Raw genomic sequence first — 17,710 nt, 5'->3', positions numbered from 1 at the left:
AAGAGCAGACAGTTCTTTGGAGCTTCCAGTCTGAAGGAATATAACAGGTCCAGCTTCTTTCGTTTAGTGTAATTTCAACTTAATTATCTGACCACTGGATCTAAAGTTATTTTCTATGGCCGTCTGTTTTATAATATCCTCACTGCTAACAAAATTAAAGATTAATGTCACTTTCTGTTGGTCTGGCAGCTATTTTGTACAGAAATCTCTTTTCTGACACATTCAGGAGTAGGTGGTTTCTAACATAATCGGAATGTTTATTCCTTAAGAAAGAAGTGACTGACATACACAATGATGTGTAAAGGATGTAAAACACCCCCACCTTGTATCATACACAGGTTTTGGAACTGCCAGAAACAAACTCAGAATTCTGACTCCAATTAAAAATGCAGAATCAGTTGTTTTCTTGCTGTTTAGTAGCACCCCTTTGTCACTGCTGCTGCTAAATTGCTGCCTTCTTTTTGAGAAAATCCTTGGGAGGCAGGATTTGTAAGGCACAGGTGGCGCCTTTGTTAGACTGAGCACTGGAGTTGGAAAACCCGAGGAGCGTTTGGGTGCACAAGTCCTTCAGGTCAGAAACAAGCAGCATCCTCCCAACTAAACACAGGCTGAGGACATTTGCTCAGAGATTAAGAAGGTGTGAATGGGTTGCACCATCTGAGAGAAAAGTAGTTGGTACCTGTGCAGTAGAAAAGAAGTTAGAGAGGGGAAGATGTTAGAAGAGGTTATCTCCTAGGAGAGAGGAGGGTGATGTGCAGGCCGTGGAACACAGACCTGGCTGGGGTGTGTTCCACAGCGCCAGGTTCCCCCAGTGCCACCTGTTTTCCAGGATAAAGCACCCGGCGTGTCCGTGCCGAGCTGCGCGCTCACCGCGCTCCCATGCAGGAAGAAGGAAAGTCTGAATGTACGTTCTTCCAGGTGCCCTCACAAGAATTTCTCACTCAGCCAGGCTGACCCCCCTCCTTGTCTAATGTCAGCATCCAGAACAAGGAATTCTCCAAAAGTTTGCCTTACAGCCCCAAAATTCCTATCCTGTGCAAATTAAAAATAAATATATTTATAGTTCTCTCCTTTCCTGGAGGCTGGGCTGCTCCGAATTCTCCCTCGGGACTGTCTGCAGACACCCGAGGCGGCAGGGTGGGGTGGGCATCTCTTGGGGCAGGCAGGGACCTGCCGTGCGAGTTGACAGCGGCTGTCCGGGTCCGGGTGACACCGGCCCTGGGGACAGTTCCTCAGCCTCGTCCCTCGTCCCTCCTCTGGTTCTCATGCAGAACCCCTGCGAGGGCGATGCCGTTAACACTGCCAGCACCGGACAACTGTCCTCTCACAAGCGCCACTGGGTGTTAGGCATGAGCAAAGTACGGAGAAAACCAAACCCAAAGCCCAACACAAGCAGCGAGGGCTGCACGTGTGTGCAGGGCACGCGGGGCCCAGCGCTGCGGGATGGGGACGGAGCAGCTCTTGTTCCTCTGAGGCACAGGTGTCACACGGGTTTGGGGACAGCACGTGGTAGCGCGATGCACACACAGCCGAGGAGGGGCAGGAGGCTCCGGCTCACCTCGTGGATGAATCCGTAGTGCACCAGCTCTGTGGCCAAGTCCTTGGAGTTGTCAGCTGCAGAGACAAGGAATGGTGAGAACACGGATGTCCGTCCGTCCCTCGGTTCCTGCCCCACCAGTGTCCTGGCCCAACCCGCAGCACGCCCGCGCTGTGTGTCACCATGCTTTGGGGACACGCCGTCTGCTTTGGGGTGGCTAATTGCTAAGTCATCCTGGGGCAAACAGCAGAGAGGCGGCAGGGAACGGGAGCTGAACGGGGCAGCAATGAGCTCCTGTCCCAAGCCGCACAAAGCGCAATAGTCTGGGCAACGTGTCACTTGGAGATTTTTCTCGTTTCTGGCTCAGCAGGCACTGCCTGTAAGCGGGAAAACACAGGAGCTGGTGGAGCAGCAACTCCCCAGCGTTAATTTCCAGGCTTTATGTGTTAGTTTTGGGTGTCAGGCAGTCAGGGGACTCCAGCTGCGTGGGGCCAGGAGGCTCCTGCGTGTTTTAGGCAGGAGCCTGTGGTGCTGGATGTTCTCGGAGGAGAAACACCTTCCCCAGAGCCATGGGGCTCCCTCAGAGAGGAGCGTTCTCCGAAAGGAATCGCCAAGGCTGCACCACTGCTGGCAACGAGGGGACAATCCACCGGTGTCACCCCAGGAACGGCACCGCACGTGTCCCAGGGTGAAACGTGTCCCCGGCGGCCACTCGCTGGGCTCCCCATGTGCACTTTAGGTGCAGGTTACTGCCACACGCTGTACGCGCAGGGGCTGAGTGGACAAAACTGGTACCACACAGATACCAGGGCTCGGTCTGCTCTCCCAGTACAAGGAGGAAAGGAAAGCCGGCTGTAGACACAATCTGTGTCTAACACAACCTGAGCCTAAACCTGACCAAGCCGCCAGGCAATACTTCTGCATTCACACACAAATGTTTACTGGTAAGTGAACCTACTGGGCAGCAAGTCGTAGCTCAGCTGTCGATGCAGTTTGTCCTCCAGGATCAGCAGAAGCGTGAGCTGCAGAAAGAAGAGAGTGCTCTTTACAAACAGCAGTTTTTCTGTAAGAGAGAAAGGCGCTGACTCCTCCATCAGCACCAGAACTGCTGGCATGGTGAGCAGGGGGGACGCTGGTAACTGCCGAGATGCTGCATGTCTCTGGTGGTTTGAGTGTCTTAGAGGAACATGTCTCAACAGTTACAGCTAACCTGTGACTGCTGAACTAGAAAGCAGCAGACTTAAAACACGTCTGGACAAAGACATCAAGATCTTCCTGTCCTTCAGCCATGGGGGGGTGGTGGCTTTGTTCTTTGGGCTTCTTTTATTGTAAAGGGACAAGAGAGCTTTGGGTACTGCAGCAAACTAGTGGAGACCAAACTGTTTCCCCGCCAGACACCAGAGATGGGAACAGAGAGCAGGTCTTGCCCCAGTGCCTCATGCAGAGCAGGAGCTGATACTTACGTGCCACTGGGTCTTCTCTTCGTTCAGCTCCATGTTACATTGCATTTGCACCACCTACAAGAGGCCAAAATCAGCATCAGCCTGGACACCGTCCCTCCGGCTCCCCCAGCCTGCATTACTGCTGCTCTCCACGTGTGACTCAAATTCCTACTTAAACCCTCAATTCCTCCTGCCAGCCCGACCTTGCCCGTCTGCCGCGTTTGTAGGAACTGTCCGGTGGAGCAGCTGAGGGTTCGTTTAGTCCAGCATCCAGCTGCAGCCACCGTCAGCTGACTGAGCGGTGGGCAAGGGAGCCCTGCGCAAGGTGCGGTGCTGGGAAAGCTTTGCAACCAGCGTGAGTTCTCCTGCTCCATTTGCCAGGGGCAGGCTTCACCCTAAAGCTCTGCCCAAACTCTAGGTTATGTTTTAATACTGTACTTGCTCATGTCCTTATGGGATGACCAATCCTTAAATCAGACAAAAGAGCAAAACTGACATCCTGAATATTATTAAAATGACATGTGGATTTTCTTTTGGAAACCCTGCATTGCACCGCAGAACATTCCAATGTGCGAGATAAATATGTTATTTTATTAATGGGTCAGCTTCAGGTTCCCATGAAAATGGTTCCCACCAGAAGCTGTGGTGTCTGGGCAAAGGAGATCCAGAGATGTAAGAGTCGGTCCGAAGAACAGTATTTGCCTGAACATTGCCATCAGAACAGACGGCCTGATAGAAAGAGCTGGACAACGACTTGGAGAGAGGCCTGAAGCAAGGAATGGTGTTATGCGGGTCTGTCCGACCCGGGGACTACAGGTAACGATGGCTGCTGCATGGACTCCACCTGCCGCCTGAGCCAAACTTGCCCCCACCTCCGGAGAGGAATCGCGTTGTACGGGTCCCTCCGACCTGGGGACAATAACTGCTGTCCAGAAGATGGATTTTCACCTGTTGCCTGAGCCAGCCTTGCCCCCACCTCCTCCCTGTAACAAAGGCCAGCGAAGGAGAGCACGCGCAGGGGCTCGCCAAGGGTCTTGAGGTCACCCAGCGGACCAGCAAGAGACCCCTGAGCCGAGGCAGCGCAGGCGCAGACGCGCCCTGGCAGGCCAAGCGGGGACCCTTCGGGCCCGCGCAGTTAAGCCTGGATTGCGCAACAAAGGCGGAGATTGGCCTCGGTCTGTGGGAGTGAGGGGGGGTGAAGAAGCATAAAAGATGATTCCTGACGGGACATCGTTGAGATCTCCCCACTGAAGGATCCCAGATCACGACAGAGGATCGGCAGGACTCTTCTCACGGGACCCGAGACCAGAGGGACGCCTTTGGGACTCGTTCGGTGGTAATCAACCCTCTTTCCCCGTTTTTCCTTTTACCTTTCCTTTCCTCTCCATCTCTCTCTGTTGTGTGCCGCTTTACGGGCAAATTAATAAAGCAACACTGTTTGATTGAATTATAACCCCTTGGCATTTTGGTTGCCTTAATTTTGCGCTTCGAGATCAAGATAAACAAACCATCACGAGTCCATCACCGAATGGACCGTGACAAGAGAGAGCGTGGAAGTGGTCGGCCCAAAACACAGGAAACCCAGCGAGGGATCAACACCCCCGTTCCACGCGGAGTTTGACAGGGTCTCGTTTATATTCCTCCATTTCCAGCTCCTGCTCAGAGGCGAGTTATGTGCTTGTTCCTCTGCCCCAGCACCCTGTGCCACAGCTCCTCCTCGAGACAAACATCCCCGGGCATTCAGCTGTGTGTGTCAGGAAAATCGCTGTTCTCCACCATTCTCCTCTCCAGCCCATGCGAGTCTCCAAGAAGAGCCGCCCAGGGTGGCTGCACGGCCCAGGAGGGTGCCCTTTCCTCACGCGCTGTCTGGCCCTGTGCTCCTTTCTGCTCTGAATTACAGGGGACTGCACAGCACCTTGCAGACGCCATCAGAGAGAAGACTGGTGACATCTGAGGGCATCGCTGCCACCTGCTCCCCGCCTCCCTCTGCCTGGTGCCCATGACCAAGGAATCACCCAGGGAAGGGACATGAGGAGTCTCCAGTCCAAGCCTCTGCCAAAACCCAGACAGGCGGTGAATGCAGACCAGGCTGTTCAGAGCTCTGCACAGCTGGGTTTTGAAAACCGCCAAGGAGATCCCATCACCTCTTCTGGCCCCTGGTCCACCGTTTAACCATCCTCACCATGAAATAAATTTCCTTGGGTCCATATGCTGGTGCCTCCCAGAACAGGGTCTGCACTGTGGCTACACTCCTGTGGGACTTGCAAGTCTCTCCAGCTGCAAGTTTTCAAGGAATCTATAGAAACTTAGTGCTTCTGAGATTACTAGTCCTTTGTCAAATTGGGTAAAAAACCAGTTGTTGAACACATTTTCAGACAGACAATGCACTGGCAGAGCTTTCCTTGGGGCACTAGGTGAAAAAGCAGGAGATAAATGCAGAGGGGAAAAGATGTAACATTTACATTTCTCTAACGTACCCGATTGATCACCACAGCACTCTCACTAAAAATAAGCACTGCGAAGTATGAATAAAGCATGAGTTAAGGGCACTGAAAGCTGATTCTGAAACATGAATTAACCACTGCGGATGTACTTTCTGAGGGGAGGCATTTCACAGGATCTTGCAGGAGTAAGAATGAGGTTTAGCCCTACGTACTATTTTTGACATCAGGTCAATGCAAGTGTGAAATTGCATTCCCGTCGTCCATGGTACCACACAGGCAGTGCCACAGGTGATTAGTAATGAATGACCAGAAGGGTCATTACAGGGAAATGCCCTCCCAGGGAAATACTGGGTACAAAAGAGGTTTTTCAGAAAGCGGGGTGCACACAGCGTGACGCGTTCCTCTGCTCCCAAAGCTGGATGGCAGCTCAGGACAGGAGCCGTGGTGAGACATGCCGTGGGAGCGATGCCGTGATGGTGGCGGCTGTCAGCCTTGTCCCCAAATATGTGTCAGCAAAGGACAAATGGCAGCTCCTGCCCCTGGGAGGGACCCGGGTGGGCCTGGCTGGTGGGAGCGCTGTGCTGGCTCTGCTGGGGGCTCGGGGTGATGGGGACAGCAGGACACGAGCAGGGCACGGACACCAACAGCGCTGCCCTCTGTTCAGCGCTTGTTAAACTACATCTAGGTACTGCATCTAATTTTGGGCTCCCAAACAAGACGGACATTGACAAACTGGAGCGACGACACCAGGATGGTCCTGGGCTGGAGCGCCTGTGCTCTGGGAAGAGCCCGGGGGCACCGCACTCTGTGCTGGGGCAGCCTCACCTGGAGCATTCACTGCGTGCATGGCTGGGGACACAGGAGAAAAGGAGATAAAGCTGCTGGAGAGTGTCCAGAGGAGGGACACGAAGCTGGTGAGGGGTTTGGAGGGGAAGCCGTGTGAGGAGCGGCTGAAGTCCCTGGGTTTGTTCAGCTGCAGCAGAGCAGACTGAGGGCAGAGCTCATGGGGCTGCAGCTCCAGCAGGGGAGCAGGAGGGGCCGGGCTGAGCTCTTCTCTCTGGGACAGGGACAGAACCCAGGGAACGGCAGAAGATGTGCCAGGGAGGGTCAGTTGGACACGAGGAAAAGGTTCTTCACCCAGAGGTGCTGGACACTGAACAGGCTCCCCAGGGAGGTGTCCCGGCCCCAACCTGACAGTGTTCAAGAAGAGACTGGACACCGTCCTCAGACCCACAGGGTGACCTGTGGGGTGTCCTGTGCAGGGACAGGAGCTGGGCTCCATGATCCTGTGGGTCCTTCCAGCTCAGGACACTCTGTGGTTCTGTGAACGGGGAGGGCTCTGGGGCGCGATGGCAGCTCCCGTACCCCTGAGAGGCCGCGCTGCAGCGCTGAGCTGCTCTGCTCGGCCAGGGGTCACACCATGGGGTCGAAAGGCTTCACTTCTGCTCAAACCCCTCGCGTTGTGTCGTCCTTCCCTGCCCGCCTGCCTGGCACCCTCCACTTCCCGGGGTCCATAAACCCCTTGCAATGACGTTCCTGCCCCCGGCTCCGGTGCTGGGGTGTGCGGTGCCCGGCACAGCAGGGCCTCATCCCAGCTGGCACCTCGGCCACGGCAGAGTCGGTACCAAACGTGCCGGGATTTCACACTTACACCCCGCACCGAGGCGCGGGACAGGCTGTGCCACAGAGCTGCGTGCGGCGGGGGATGCAGAGCCACGGAACGGCGGAAAACGGGGCTGCTCCACGAGGCCTTGGCTGAAATGGGTCTCACCAGGTCCAGCCACGGTCCTGGGGCAGCTCTCGCCCAGGCTGGAGTTTGGTGCATGGCCCAAGGGAGAGGCATTCCTGCCCTGTTGGGAACAGAGACCCAACACCTACTGCCAGGGAGCGTCTGTCCCCGCCTGGCCCTGACCTTACCTTCCTGGTCTCCACATCGAAGGGCTCTGGGGTGGGAGTCTTGGCTTTCTGAGGGTCCTCCTGGGGCTGGGAGAGCACGCGCGGGAGGGCGTGGGGTCTGGAAACGGCGAAGTTCATCAGGGGATAAATCCCATTCCTGGTACAGACACAGAGGGAGGAGGAACAGCTGAGCCCTGTCCCTGGCCAGCGGTGGCGGCCGCGGTCAGACCTGGACTGGCAGCGCGGTGAGGAGGCCGCGGAGCTGCCCTCGCCCTGGGGACGCCGCAGAGGGACCGTGCGGCCAGCACTGCTGTGTGACCGGGACACGCTGCACGTGCTGCAGCACCCGGCTCTGTGCTGCCCGGGGAGCTGGGGGCACAGGAGCGCCGGGGACCAGCGCTGGGCCAGCCAGCAGCACCTTCCACCCACCTGACGTCTTCTAAGAACTTGTCGAGTTCAAGGAAGGAGACCTCTGAGTACCTGGGGGAGAAACGGGCCGGTGAGTGGGAGCGGTGGGCAGCACAGCGGTGCGAAGGGCTCCAGGGTCACCAGGCTGGACGCACGTGCTGCACTCACGGCCATGAAATGTCCCCCACTAATCCTCACCTCCACTGGGCTCTGGGCCGACCCTCTCGCCGTATCTCTGCCATCACCATGTTCAGGTCCATCTCCTTTATCTTCTCCTCCACCACATTCTCTGGCATCAGATCTGGGGCAAAGGCAGAAGGGGCTGTGAGCTGGGAGGGTCTGCAGCTCCCACCCCGGGGACGGTCTGTGAACCTTCCTCCCCAGGCCCTTCCATATCCCAGCGCTGCGGGGGCAGCAGCACGAGCTCAGGTGGGGCCGGGTGGCCTCACGGTCACTCACACTGGTTGTTGATGAAGCAGTGTGCTGCCAGCAGCTTGAGGGAATGGACCTCAAAGAGCACCCGGTGGAAGAGCAGGTTGTTGGCTGTCGGTCGCTTGTCGGGGTTGAGGGTCAAGCACGACAGAATGAACTCCTGAGGGTGGAAGACGAGGCACAAACTGGAGGCAAAGCAGGACGTTCCCCAGCTCCATCCCCACCGTTGCCAGCCCGGCTCTCACACTCGCAGGTGCTGGGACACAGATCCCAGCGGCTGTTTGTGCCAGGGCAGCCCCGGGAGGGCACGGAGCACCCGAAACAGGGGAGGCAGCCGTGCTCGGGGCCGACAGGTGCCGCCGGGACCCACAGGACCTCTGCTCCCTCCAGCCAGCAAGGGGATGCAATGCAAGCCCAGCAAAGGGCTGCAGGAACAGGCAGGGATGTCCCGCAGCCAGCCAGGCTGGGCTCTGGGAGCAGCAGCCCACCGGGAAAGGTGGTGGTAGCACCCGAGAAAGGGCAGGTTGAACCAGCGGGAGGGATTCCTGAGCGCGGCATCTGCCTGTTTCTGCTCGCCAGACCCTCTGCCTCGTCTGCATGCTGCAGCCTGGGGCCTGTCCCTGGAACTGCTCTGGGCAGTTTCTGAACAGGTATCCTGCTGGGGCTATTTGGAATAGATGCAGAGACTGAGAAACGATCAGGAGATGAATGGGGGGGCACCCACACAACCCAACCCCCTGATCAGCTGCCCCTGAGGCCATCAGAGGCGAGCAGCGACATGGTTTGCTCCTGCTGCTCCACAGAGGAAACCCTCTGGGGACACTCTGAAAACAGCAGGAGGATTGCATCAGAGAGGGGAGGATTTACCATGGGATGCCTGGGGGAATTCTGAGATCAAACAAGAGAATCTGGGGAATGCGCAAGCTTATTACGGGATGTTTTGGAGATTGGCTAAAAGAAAGGCAAGGGAAAGGTTGAGGTGGCTCAGAAGGAAAGCGGAGGGGGATGAAAGGGACCAGCTGCCTTTAAGTGCCTTCTTGGTCAGTGCACGTGTCAGGCCGAGCCCTGCACCTCCTCACCTCGGTCTGTCATCGCTTATTAATTCAATTCCTAAGTATTTGCAGCGTAAGTTTGCTCTATTTGCAGTGTAAGTTTCACAGAATCACAGAATCCCAGGATGTCAGGGGTTGGAAGGGACCTCGGAAGCTCATCCAGTGCAACCCCCCACCGCAGCAGGAACACCCAGCTGAGGTTACACAGAAGGTGTCCAGGCGGGTTGGAATGTCTGCAGAGAAGGAGACTCCACAACCTCCCTGGGCAGCCTGGGCCAGGCTCTGGCACCCTCACCGGGAACAAGTTTCTTCTCAGATTTAAGTGGAACCTCCTGTGTTCCAGTTTGCACCCATTGCCCCTTGTCCTATCACTGGTTGTCACCCAGAAGAGCCTGGCTCCATCCTCCTGACACTGCCCCTTTCCATATTGATCCCCATGAATGAGTCAGCCCTCAGTCTCCTCTTCCCCAGCTCCAGAGCCCCAGCTCCTCAGCCTTTCCTCACACGGGAGATGCTCCACTCCCCCCATCATCTTGGTGGCTGCGCTGGACTCTCTCCAGCAGTTCCCTGTCCTGCTGGAGCTGAGGGGCCCACAACTGGACACAATATTCCAGATGTGGTCTCCCCAGGGCAGAGCAGAGGGGCAGGAGAACCTCTCTGACCTACTGACCACCCCCTTCTAATCCCCCCAGGTCCCATTGCCCTTCCTGGCCACAAGGGCCCAGTGCTGGCCCATGGTCACCCTGCTGTCCCCAGGACCCCCAGCTCCCTTTCCCCTGCACTGCTCTCTAACAGCTCGTTTCCCAACTGATACTGGAACCTGGGGCTGTTCCTGCCCAGATGTAAGACTCTACACTTGCCCTTGTTATATTTCATTAAATCTTTAAAGTTTGCTCCCTATTCCCGGTGAGTGCCTGTGGCCCTCTAGCAAATGTCCAGCTGGACTGGCTGGTGAGAGGAGCGCTTGGGGAGGAGGCGCGGAACCAGACAGAGCACGGTCTGAGCGATAGGGGGAGACCTCTGGGATGGGGCCAGATGCCACAGTGACCTGTGAACGGGGTTGCCCTGAGCATTGACGCTCAGCAGAGGATCTGGCTGCTTGTGCTGCCTGTGTGCATGAACTCGGTGCTGCCTGATCTGTGCCGAACTCTGTGGTGGCCACGTCTGTGCGGAGCACACACGTGTGCACGTGTCCACACACGGACCGACTGGGAATTCTGCTTTACCACTGGCAGCACTGGCAAACAGGGTTGAGGACAGCCTCTCATGACAACCAGCCCAGGGGTGGGGGAATCCCCACATCCTTCAGCCCTCCAGCTCTGGCTGCCCTTGTGTTCCCAGCAGGTCGTTGTCTCTGCTCGCCTGTCCCAGCCCCGGTGTGACCTGGAGCAGGCAGGAATGCCAGGCTGGCGCTGGCGTTCCAGACATCAGCGAGCGGAAGGATGCTCGTGGGCACGTTTACGCCCCGGGAGGGACGGCTGAGCCCCCCGCGGGTCAGGCTGCAGCCCGGCGGCTCTGTCCCCGACGCCCGGCGGCTGCACTCACCCGCATGTTGGGGTCATCCACAGAGTGCCGTGCCCGCGCGATCGCCTCCTCCGAGACCCGCGTGTCCCCATTGCTCTGGATCTCCAGCACTGCCATCTGGGGAGGAGGGAGTGCGGCCGTGTCTGCCCGTGGCCAAGCCCTGGGACGCATCTGCCCGTGGCCAAGCCCTGGGACGCGTCTGCCCGTGGCCAAGGCCTGGAACACATCTGCCCGTGGCCAAGCCCTGGGATGTGTCTGCCCGTGGCCAAGGCCTGGGACGTGTCTGCCCGTGGCCAAGCCCTGGGACGCGTCTGCCCGTGGCCAAGGCCTGGGACGTGTTTGCCCGTGGCCAAGGCCTGGGACGTGTCTGCCCGTGGCCAAGGCCTGGAACACGTCTGCCCGTGGCCAAGGCCTGGGACGTGTCTGCCCGTGGCCAAGGCCTGGGACGTGTCTGCCCGTGGCCAAGGCCTGGGACGTGTTTGCCCCTGGCCAAGGCCTGGGACGTGTCTGCCCGTGGCCAAGCCCTGGGACGGTCCTGGAGGGCTCTCTGGAGAGACATCCCCTGGCAGGGCGGCAGCTGAGCCGCTCCTCACGGGACACATGGCCTGGCCAGGCTCCACATCCCCTGGGCTCCCCAGGGCTGTGCCCCCTGTGTCCCTGCCCTCAGGGCCCGTTTCTTGTCCCCCCGGTGCTCCCGGCTGCTCACAGCCCTGCGGACACAGGAGCTGCTCCCTGGGCACCACACAGAGCAGGGACAACACAGAGCAGGGACAACACAGAGCAGGGACAACACAGACTGGAGGACAATGAAGACCAGGGACAATGCAGACCAGGGGACAACACAGAGCAGGGACGACATAGACCAGGGGACAACATAGACCAGGGGACAATGCAGAGCAGGAACAACACAGACTAGGGACAACACAGAGTAGGGACAACACAGACCAAGTGACAATGCAGAGCAGGGACAACGCAGAGCAGGGACAACGCGGACCAGGGGACAATGCAGAGCAGGGACAATGCAGGTTTGGAAAAGGGCAAGGAGATGCCTCGGGAAGCTCCCCAGGCCCCGCGGCTGCAGCCGTCCTGCTCCGTACCTCCAGCGCACACATCCCGAAGGAGAAGATGTCCACAGCCGTTCCGTCAGCCTTCTCTGCAAAACCATCCAGAACCACATCAGGCCAGAAGTCCGGGGCATCACCCGCTCGTTACGGGGATGGCCGCTGCGCCATCCCTACAGACACCTGTGCCCCCCAGCCCTCCCCATCCCCCCTGCCCTCACTTGCTTCCCCACTCCAGCACGTTTTCTCAAAGTTCTCTGCACAAACCTTTCCCATTTTTTCCCCCTCAAATTTGCCCCAAAACAGTCAAGATGAGGATCACATCCTCAGCTGTCAGATGGCACAAGGATTCTTCACTCCCTTTTCCCTAGTCATTGTAACATTTTACGTGCTTATGAGTGTTCCTGAGCCATACGCTGACCTTTCCGGAGCTACGTGTGGCTGTGCTGAGATCCTGTTCCTAACAGCAATGGTTATGCCCAGCCCATTCCCACGCAGGCACAGGTGTTTTTCCCAAGTGCGTAGCTCTGCACTAACCAACACTAAATTTTACCTGCAATGTTATCACACAGTCATTCACGATCACAAGATCTCCTGTGACTCATGGCCAACAGCTTCAGCTGTGAATGCACTGAATAATTCTGTGTTGCTGCAAGCGCCCTGCACCCACACCTCGCACAGGACCCCCTCCCGGCACACAGACCCCTACTCACGGCCGTACTCCGGGGGAAAGAAATGCAGGTTGCGGAGCTCTTCCCTCTCGATGCGGATGGGGCTGCGCAGGTCGTCCGGGAGGGCTGCGGTGGGGAGGAGAAACGCTTTGCACCGAGCTCTGCGTTGAGCTCTGCATTGAGCTCTGCACCGAGCTCTGCACCGAGCTTTGCTGCGCAGCTTCCCGGGGCCGGGAGCACAGGCAGGGCCTCCGGGGTCACGGGGGTCTCTGTGTGTCCCCTGCCCGGGCAGAGCACCCGCGGGGCTGCCCTGGGAACCCCTCTGCCCCCAGGACGGAACAGCAGGGCACAGAGGGGACAGTTCCCCCGTGCCGCGGTGCCTCAGGCCGCAGGGGAGGGGACGGGCGTGCTGGGACAGGTGGCAGAGGGACACTCACCGTTCGCAAACACCCTGTGCCAGACTGCGCCAGCGCCGAGCCAAAGGGACGAGCGAGCAGGCATGGAGCAGGGGACACAAAGAGAAGAGAAGGTAACACAGAATCACAGCCTGGCTGGGGTTGCAGGGCCTCTGTGGATGCCCAGCCCAGCGCTGCTCACGCAGGGTCACAGAGCAGATCGCACAGGTCGGTCCAGGGGGTTTGAATGTCTCCAGAGGAGACTCCACAGCCGCTCTGGGCAGCCTGCTCCAGGCTCTGGCACCTCCCAGCAAAGAAGTTTCTCATGTTCAGATGGATCCTCCTGTGTTTCAGTCTGTGCCCGCTGCCCCTCACCCTGGCGTTGGGCACCGCTGAACAGAGTCTGCTCCATCCTCTGACACCCACCCTGAGATATTGATCCCATTGATCAGATCCCTCTTGGCTTCTCTCCTCCAGCTTAACAGCCCCAGCTCTCTCAGTCTCTCCTCATCAGAAAGATGCTCCAGGTCCCTAATAATCTTTGTAAGTCCAAGCCTTGCACAGGCGACCCCTGAGGGACCTGCAGCTCTCGCCTCCTCTGCCCCCAGCCCTGCCCCCGTGTCCCCAGCCCTTCCTCCCGCTGCCTCCTCATCAGCACCTGGGCCTGCAGGGCCGCCGCTCCTACCTGAGCCGATCTTGATGAGCCCGTTGTGCTGGATGAAGATGGTGTCGCTGGTGAGGTTGCCGTGGATGATGGGGGGCTCGCAGGAGTGCAGGAAGCTGGGGACACAGAGCGCCCTGAGCGCGGGTCCTGCGCCCGGCGCGGGGCAGACGGGGACAGCGGTGGGAGCTCACCTGAGAGCAGACAGGATCTGCGTGCACCAGCGCTTCCAGGCCTAGAGCAGAGACCAGAGCTCCCCGTCAGAGCCCGGCACCTGGGCCGGGTCATTCCCACCGGCCAGTGACCGGGGAATCTGTCCCCACCAGCCCTGCCCAGACCGTCACACACACCGTCCCAGTGACAAACGGTCTCCTTTCCAACCTCTGTTCAAAGAACAGCATCAAAGCTGAGGACTCATCCTGACCAGTAGACAGAGCTCCTCCAAGCCCCAAAACCCCGGTGGGAGCACGGACAGACACATCACAGAGGAGGCAGAGCCAGCTACGGCTGTGGGGTCCATGCAGATGGTTTTCTCTGTGTACGCCAACGGCGAGTCTCTGTGCTAGGAGTGCCCAGCTGCGCTGGTGTGATCCTGAGCTCAGACTTCACGGCAGCGTCAAGCTCAGGGCCCCCAGAACCGTCACGCTGCCCCTCAGTCACAGCTGAGACCTGCCTGCAAAACCATTAATCAGACCCAGAACGAGTGGGCTTGCAGGTGACACCGCTCCTTTGAGCCAAGTAATAACCCGGCCACAAGCCACTGTACTTTGCTGAAGTTGGTGGGGACACAGGGCTCCTGAATGCAGCCGCAGGAGCAGCCGGCATCACGCAGCAGCATCCTGCATCACACAGCAGCATCCTGCATCTCACAGCAGCATCCTGCATCCCATGGCAGCGTCCTGCATCCCATGGCAGCGTCCTGCATCCCACGGCAGCAGCGTCCTGCATCCCACGGCAGCAGCGTCCTGCATCCCACGGCAGCAGCGTCCTGCATCCCACGGCAGCATCCTGCATCATGCAGCTGAGCCCCCAGCAGCAGCTCCCCACAGGTTCCCACCCTCAGGTCAGATCCTGACTGCGGGATCAGCTCCTGGGCTGTCCTGGGGAAGTTCTGCCCTTGCTCTGGCCCTCACCAAGAAGCCATCTCCCTGCAGCAGGACGTCCCCAGGTACCTCAGGGAGCAGCCGTGCCCACTTGCTGTGCCTTGTGAGAGCAGAGACCCGCTGTGCCAGCGGCCAGATCTGCCCACTCTGCCTGGGACACCCTCTGCCTGCTCCCAGAACCTACCCTGGCGTTCATGGCCTTGTGGTTTTTCTTCGTTTTCTTCAGGAACTGTTTCAGGCTCCCTGAGGACACATATTCTGTGATGAAGATGACCTGGGAGGGAAGAGAGGTGTCAGCTTCCCGGCCTCCCTGCAGAGCCAGCGCCGAGCAGCCCATGGGACACACGGTCTGTGCACGGGTGACAGCGGCAGCTGGCAGAAGCCTCCGGGGAATGAAGGGACGAGGTCTTGGGGAGCGGGATAAGCAGCAGAGCTGGGATCCCCACCTGGCTCCCACCACCATCCCTCCCCAGCCTGGGGACGCCCTGGACACTTCGCGTCCCGAGTTCTCCCTACCCGCGCCTTCGAGTCTTTCACATCCAGCCAGTACTTGTGAAGCTTTACAATGTTGGGGTGATCCACAAGCACCAGCTGCTCAAACATGGTCTTGATCTTCTCCTGTGGGCAGAGAGACGACAGATGAGGTGAAGCAGCACTGTCACAGGGACCGGTGCAGCTGCAGGGACCGGCGCTGCTGCAGGGACCAGCGCTGCTGCAGGGACTGGTGCAGCTGCAGGGACCGGCGCTGCCGCAAGGACCGGCGCTGCCGCAAGGACCGGTGCTGCCGCAAGGACCGGCGCTGCCGCAGGGACCGGTGCTGCCGCAGGACCGGTGCTGCTGCAGGGACTGGTGCAGCTGCAGGGACTGGTGCAGCTGCAGGGACCAGCGCTGCCACAGGGACCAGCGCTGCTGCAGGGACCGGTGCTGCTGCAGGGACCAGCGCTGCTGCAGGGACCGGTGCTGCTGCAGGGACCAGCGCTGCCACAGGGACCAGCGCTGCTGCAGGGACCGGCGCTGCTGCAGGGACCAGCGCTGCCACAGGGACCAGCGCTGCTGCAGGGACCGGCGCTGCTGCAGGGACCAGCGCTGCCACAGGGACCGGTGCTGCTGCAGGGACCAGCGCTGCCACAGGGACCGGTGCTGCTGCAGGGACCAGTGCTGCTGCAGGGACCAGCACTGCCGCAGGGACCGGTGCTGCTGCAGGGACTGGTGCAACTGGACCAGAGGGTGCATTGGGTGTCCTAGGGGAGGTGGGCATGGACCCCCAGGGAGGGCTGTCTCACCTCGTGTGCTTTAAAGGCCTTCTTGTCGGTGAAGAGCAGCTCATTCCACACCACCTCCACGCCCTCCTCGGTGTCCATGGCCAGGAAGGTGCTCTGGATGCCCGGCATGTTCCCCTGGTTCACCTGCGAGGGACAGGAAGGGTGAGACATCCCGGCCCACGGCTCCTGGCCCCACCGGCACAGGGGAACCCGCCTCGGGGACACAGCCATCCCTGCTGCCGCTCCTGCCCACGACTCCAGCCCAGGGTGAGTGGAGTGAACCCCCAGCCCAGCGTGTCCTGCCCGCCCTGCCCTCGGGGCCGTCGCAGCAGCGGTGCCGTTCCTCCAGGACATGAGGGCACAGGGGAGCCAGCGATCTGGAGCAGGTCCCGTGCCAGCCCCTCACAACTCTTCTAACCTAGCGAGAAGCTGGCGGTGCAGCCCCACTCCTGCACACAGATGGGGACCCCAACGCGGACCCCACTTCCCAGCAGCCATGGGGGAGCAACCCAGACCCGTGGCTGATGGTCACACTCACATTGGACAGGGCAAATGAGAAGGTCCAGACAGACCAAAGCCGTAACATCATCTCCTTTCACATGCCAAGGAGCCTGGGGGCAGCCACTGGGTCTATCTGGTGATTTCCCATCCCCGCGGTCACTGAGCTGTGTCCCAGCACCCCACGGAGAGCAGCTCTGCAGACGTCACCCCCGCGGGCCACGTCCAGCCGAGACCCAGCCGCAGCAGCCCCGTCCCTGTGCTGGGCTCTGCCGATCCTGCCGCGAGGGCAGCACCAGATTTCGGGTCCCCAGGCCAGCCTGGACTGCCAGATCCTGGCTCCAGCCCAGGTAAAAGCTGCTCAAAAGGCACCCGGTTCTGACAGGGTCTCAACAGCACAGAGACCCCCCACCCCAGGACTGGGGGTCCTGGGAGCAAATGCTGCGTTCCAAACTGCCTCTGCCCTGGGCTCTGCGCAGCCGCTGCCCTCCCTTGTCCCTGCAGGGAGCAGCCCCCGAGCTGCCCCTTCCCTGCTCCAGCGGCCTGGGGACAGCACGGGGACAGCAAGGGAACAGCCTGAGGACAGCGTGGGGACAGCAAGGGAACAGCCTGGTGACAGTGCGGGGACAGCACGGGGACACTGCGGGGCTGGGGACAGGCCCGTGTCCCCCTCCAGCCCCGCAGCTCGGGCAGCCCCGTGGCTGGGGCAGCGCAGAGCTGCTGGCAGCCAGATGAAAAGCCGGATTGTTCGGTGGCCCCGGTACGCAGCGTCCCGCCCGCGCGGGGCAGCTGTGGGCGCAGGCGCGGGCACGCAGCACCCCGGCTCATTAGCAGGGCACAGACGGGCAGCTCGTGGCCCAGCTCCTGTAGCAGACACACAAAGCACCTCTGTTCCTTGTTCTCTCCGCTCACAGGCTCCACGTGCTTCGCACAAAGCCCAGCATGGGCAGCCGGCGATGCGGCCAGCTTCTCCAGCAAGTCCCAGCAGCTCCCAGTGCAAACACGGCCAGCACTGGAGCACCCAGCACGGGCACTGCTGGCGGAGCAGCTGCTGGGGGAGCAGCTGCCGGGGGCTCAGCCCTCACCCCGCTGCCTCCAGCGCAGCCGCTGCGAATCCCAAGCTGTGGTCCTGCTGGAGAGGCTGACGCTGCTGGTGTGGCAGCAGGGTGGGCTGCAGCAGGACGGACCACCCGGCCCGGGGAGCAGCAGCCACAGCAGCAGCGCTCGGCAGCTGGCGCCAGGCTGGGCAGGTCCCAGGGGAGGCTGCGCCTGGAGGGAGGGTGGCTGGAGGGGCACCCGTGCACCACGCGGGTCTGCAGGGTGA

General features: G+C 59.8%; 1 protein-coding gene across 1 annotated transcript in view; it reads right to left on the bottom strand.

The window, feature by feature from the left end:
* The window catches only part of NRBP2 (nuclear receptor binding protein 2), a 38,068-nt gene that overhangs the window by 3,087 nt on the left and 17,271 nt on the right, over positions 1-17,710 (bottom strand). The window contains exons 2-17 of the mRNA XM_065629314.1: positions 15,910-16,032; positions 15,143-15,244; positions 14,811-14,900; positions 13,718-13,758; positions 13,548-13,642; positions 12,905-12,928; positions 12,510-12,593; positions 11,833-11,888; positions 10,757-10,852; positions 8,187-8,319; positions 7,926-8,028; positions 7,749-7,799; positions 7,341-7,476; positions 3,001-3,054; positions 2,496-2,559; positions 1,559-1,614 (exon numbers count right to left, since the gene is read on the bottom strand). Of these exons, the coding sequence (XP_065485386.1) occupies positions 1,559-1,614; positions 2,496-2,559; positions 3,001-3,054; positions 7,341-7,476; positions 7,749-7,799; positions 7,926-8,028; positions 8,187-8,319; positions 10,757-10,852; positions 11,833-11,888; positions 12,510-12,593; positions 12,905-12,928; positions 13,548-13,642; positions 13,718-13,758; positions 14,811-14,900; positions 15,143-15,244; positions 15,910-16,032 (1,308 nt within the window). The remainder of the gene's footprint in view (positions 1-1,558; positions 1,615-2,495; positions 2,560-3,000; positions 3,055-7,340; positions 7,477-7,748; positions 7,800-7,925; positions 8,029-8,186; positions 8,320-10,756; positions 10,853-11,832; positions 11,889-12,509; positions 12,594-12,904; positions 12,929-13,547; positions 13,643-13,717; positions 13,759-14,810; positions 14,901-15,142; positions 15,245-15,909; positions 16,033-17,710) is intronic.

The sequence above is a fragment of the Caloenas nicobarica genome, chromosome 2 (assembly GCF_036013445.1).
Source record: "Caloenas nicobarica isolate bCalNic1 chromosome 2, bCalNic1.hap1, whole genome shotgun sequence".
NCBI lineage: Eukaryota > Metazoa > Chordata > Aves > Columbiformes > Columbidae > Caloenas > Caloenas nicobarica.
Note: the sequence above shows the minus strand (reverse complement) of the source record. Positions and strands in the feature narration are given on the sequence as shown.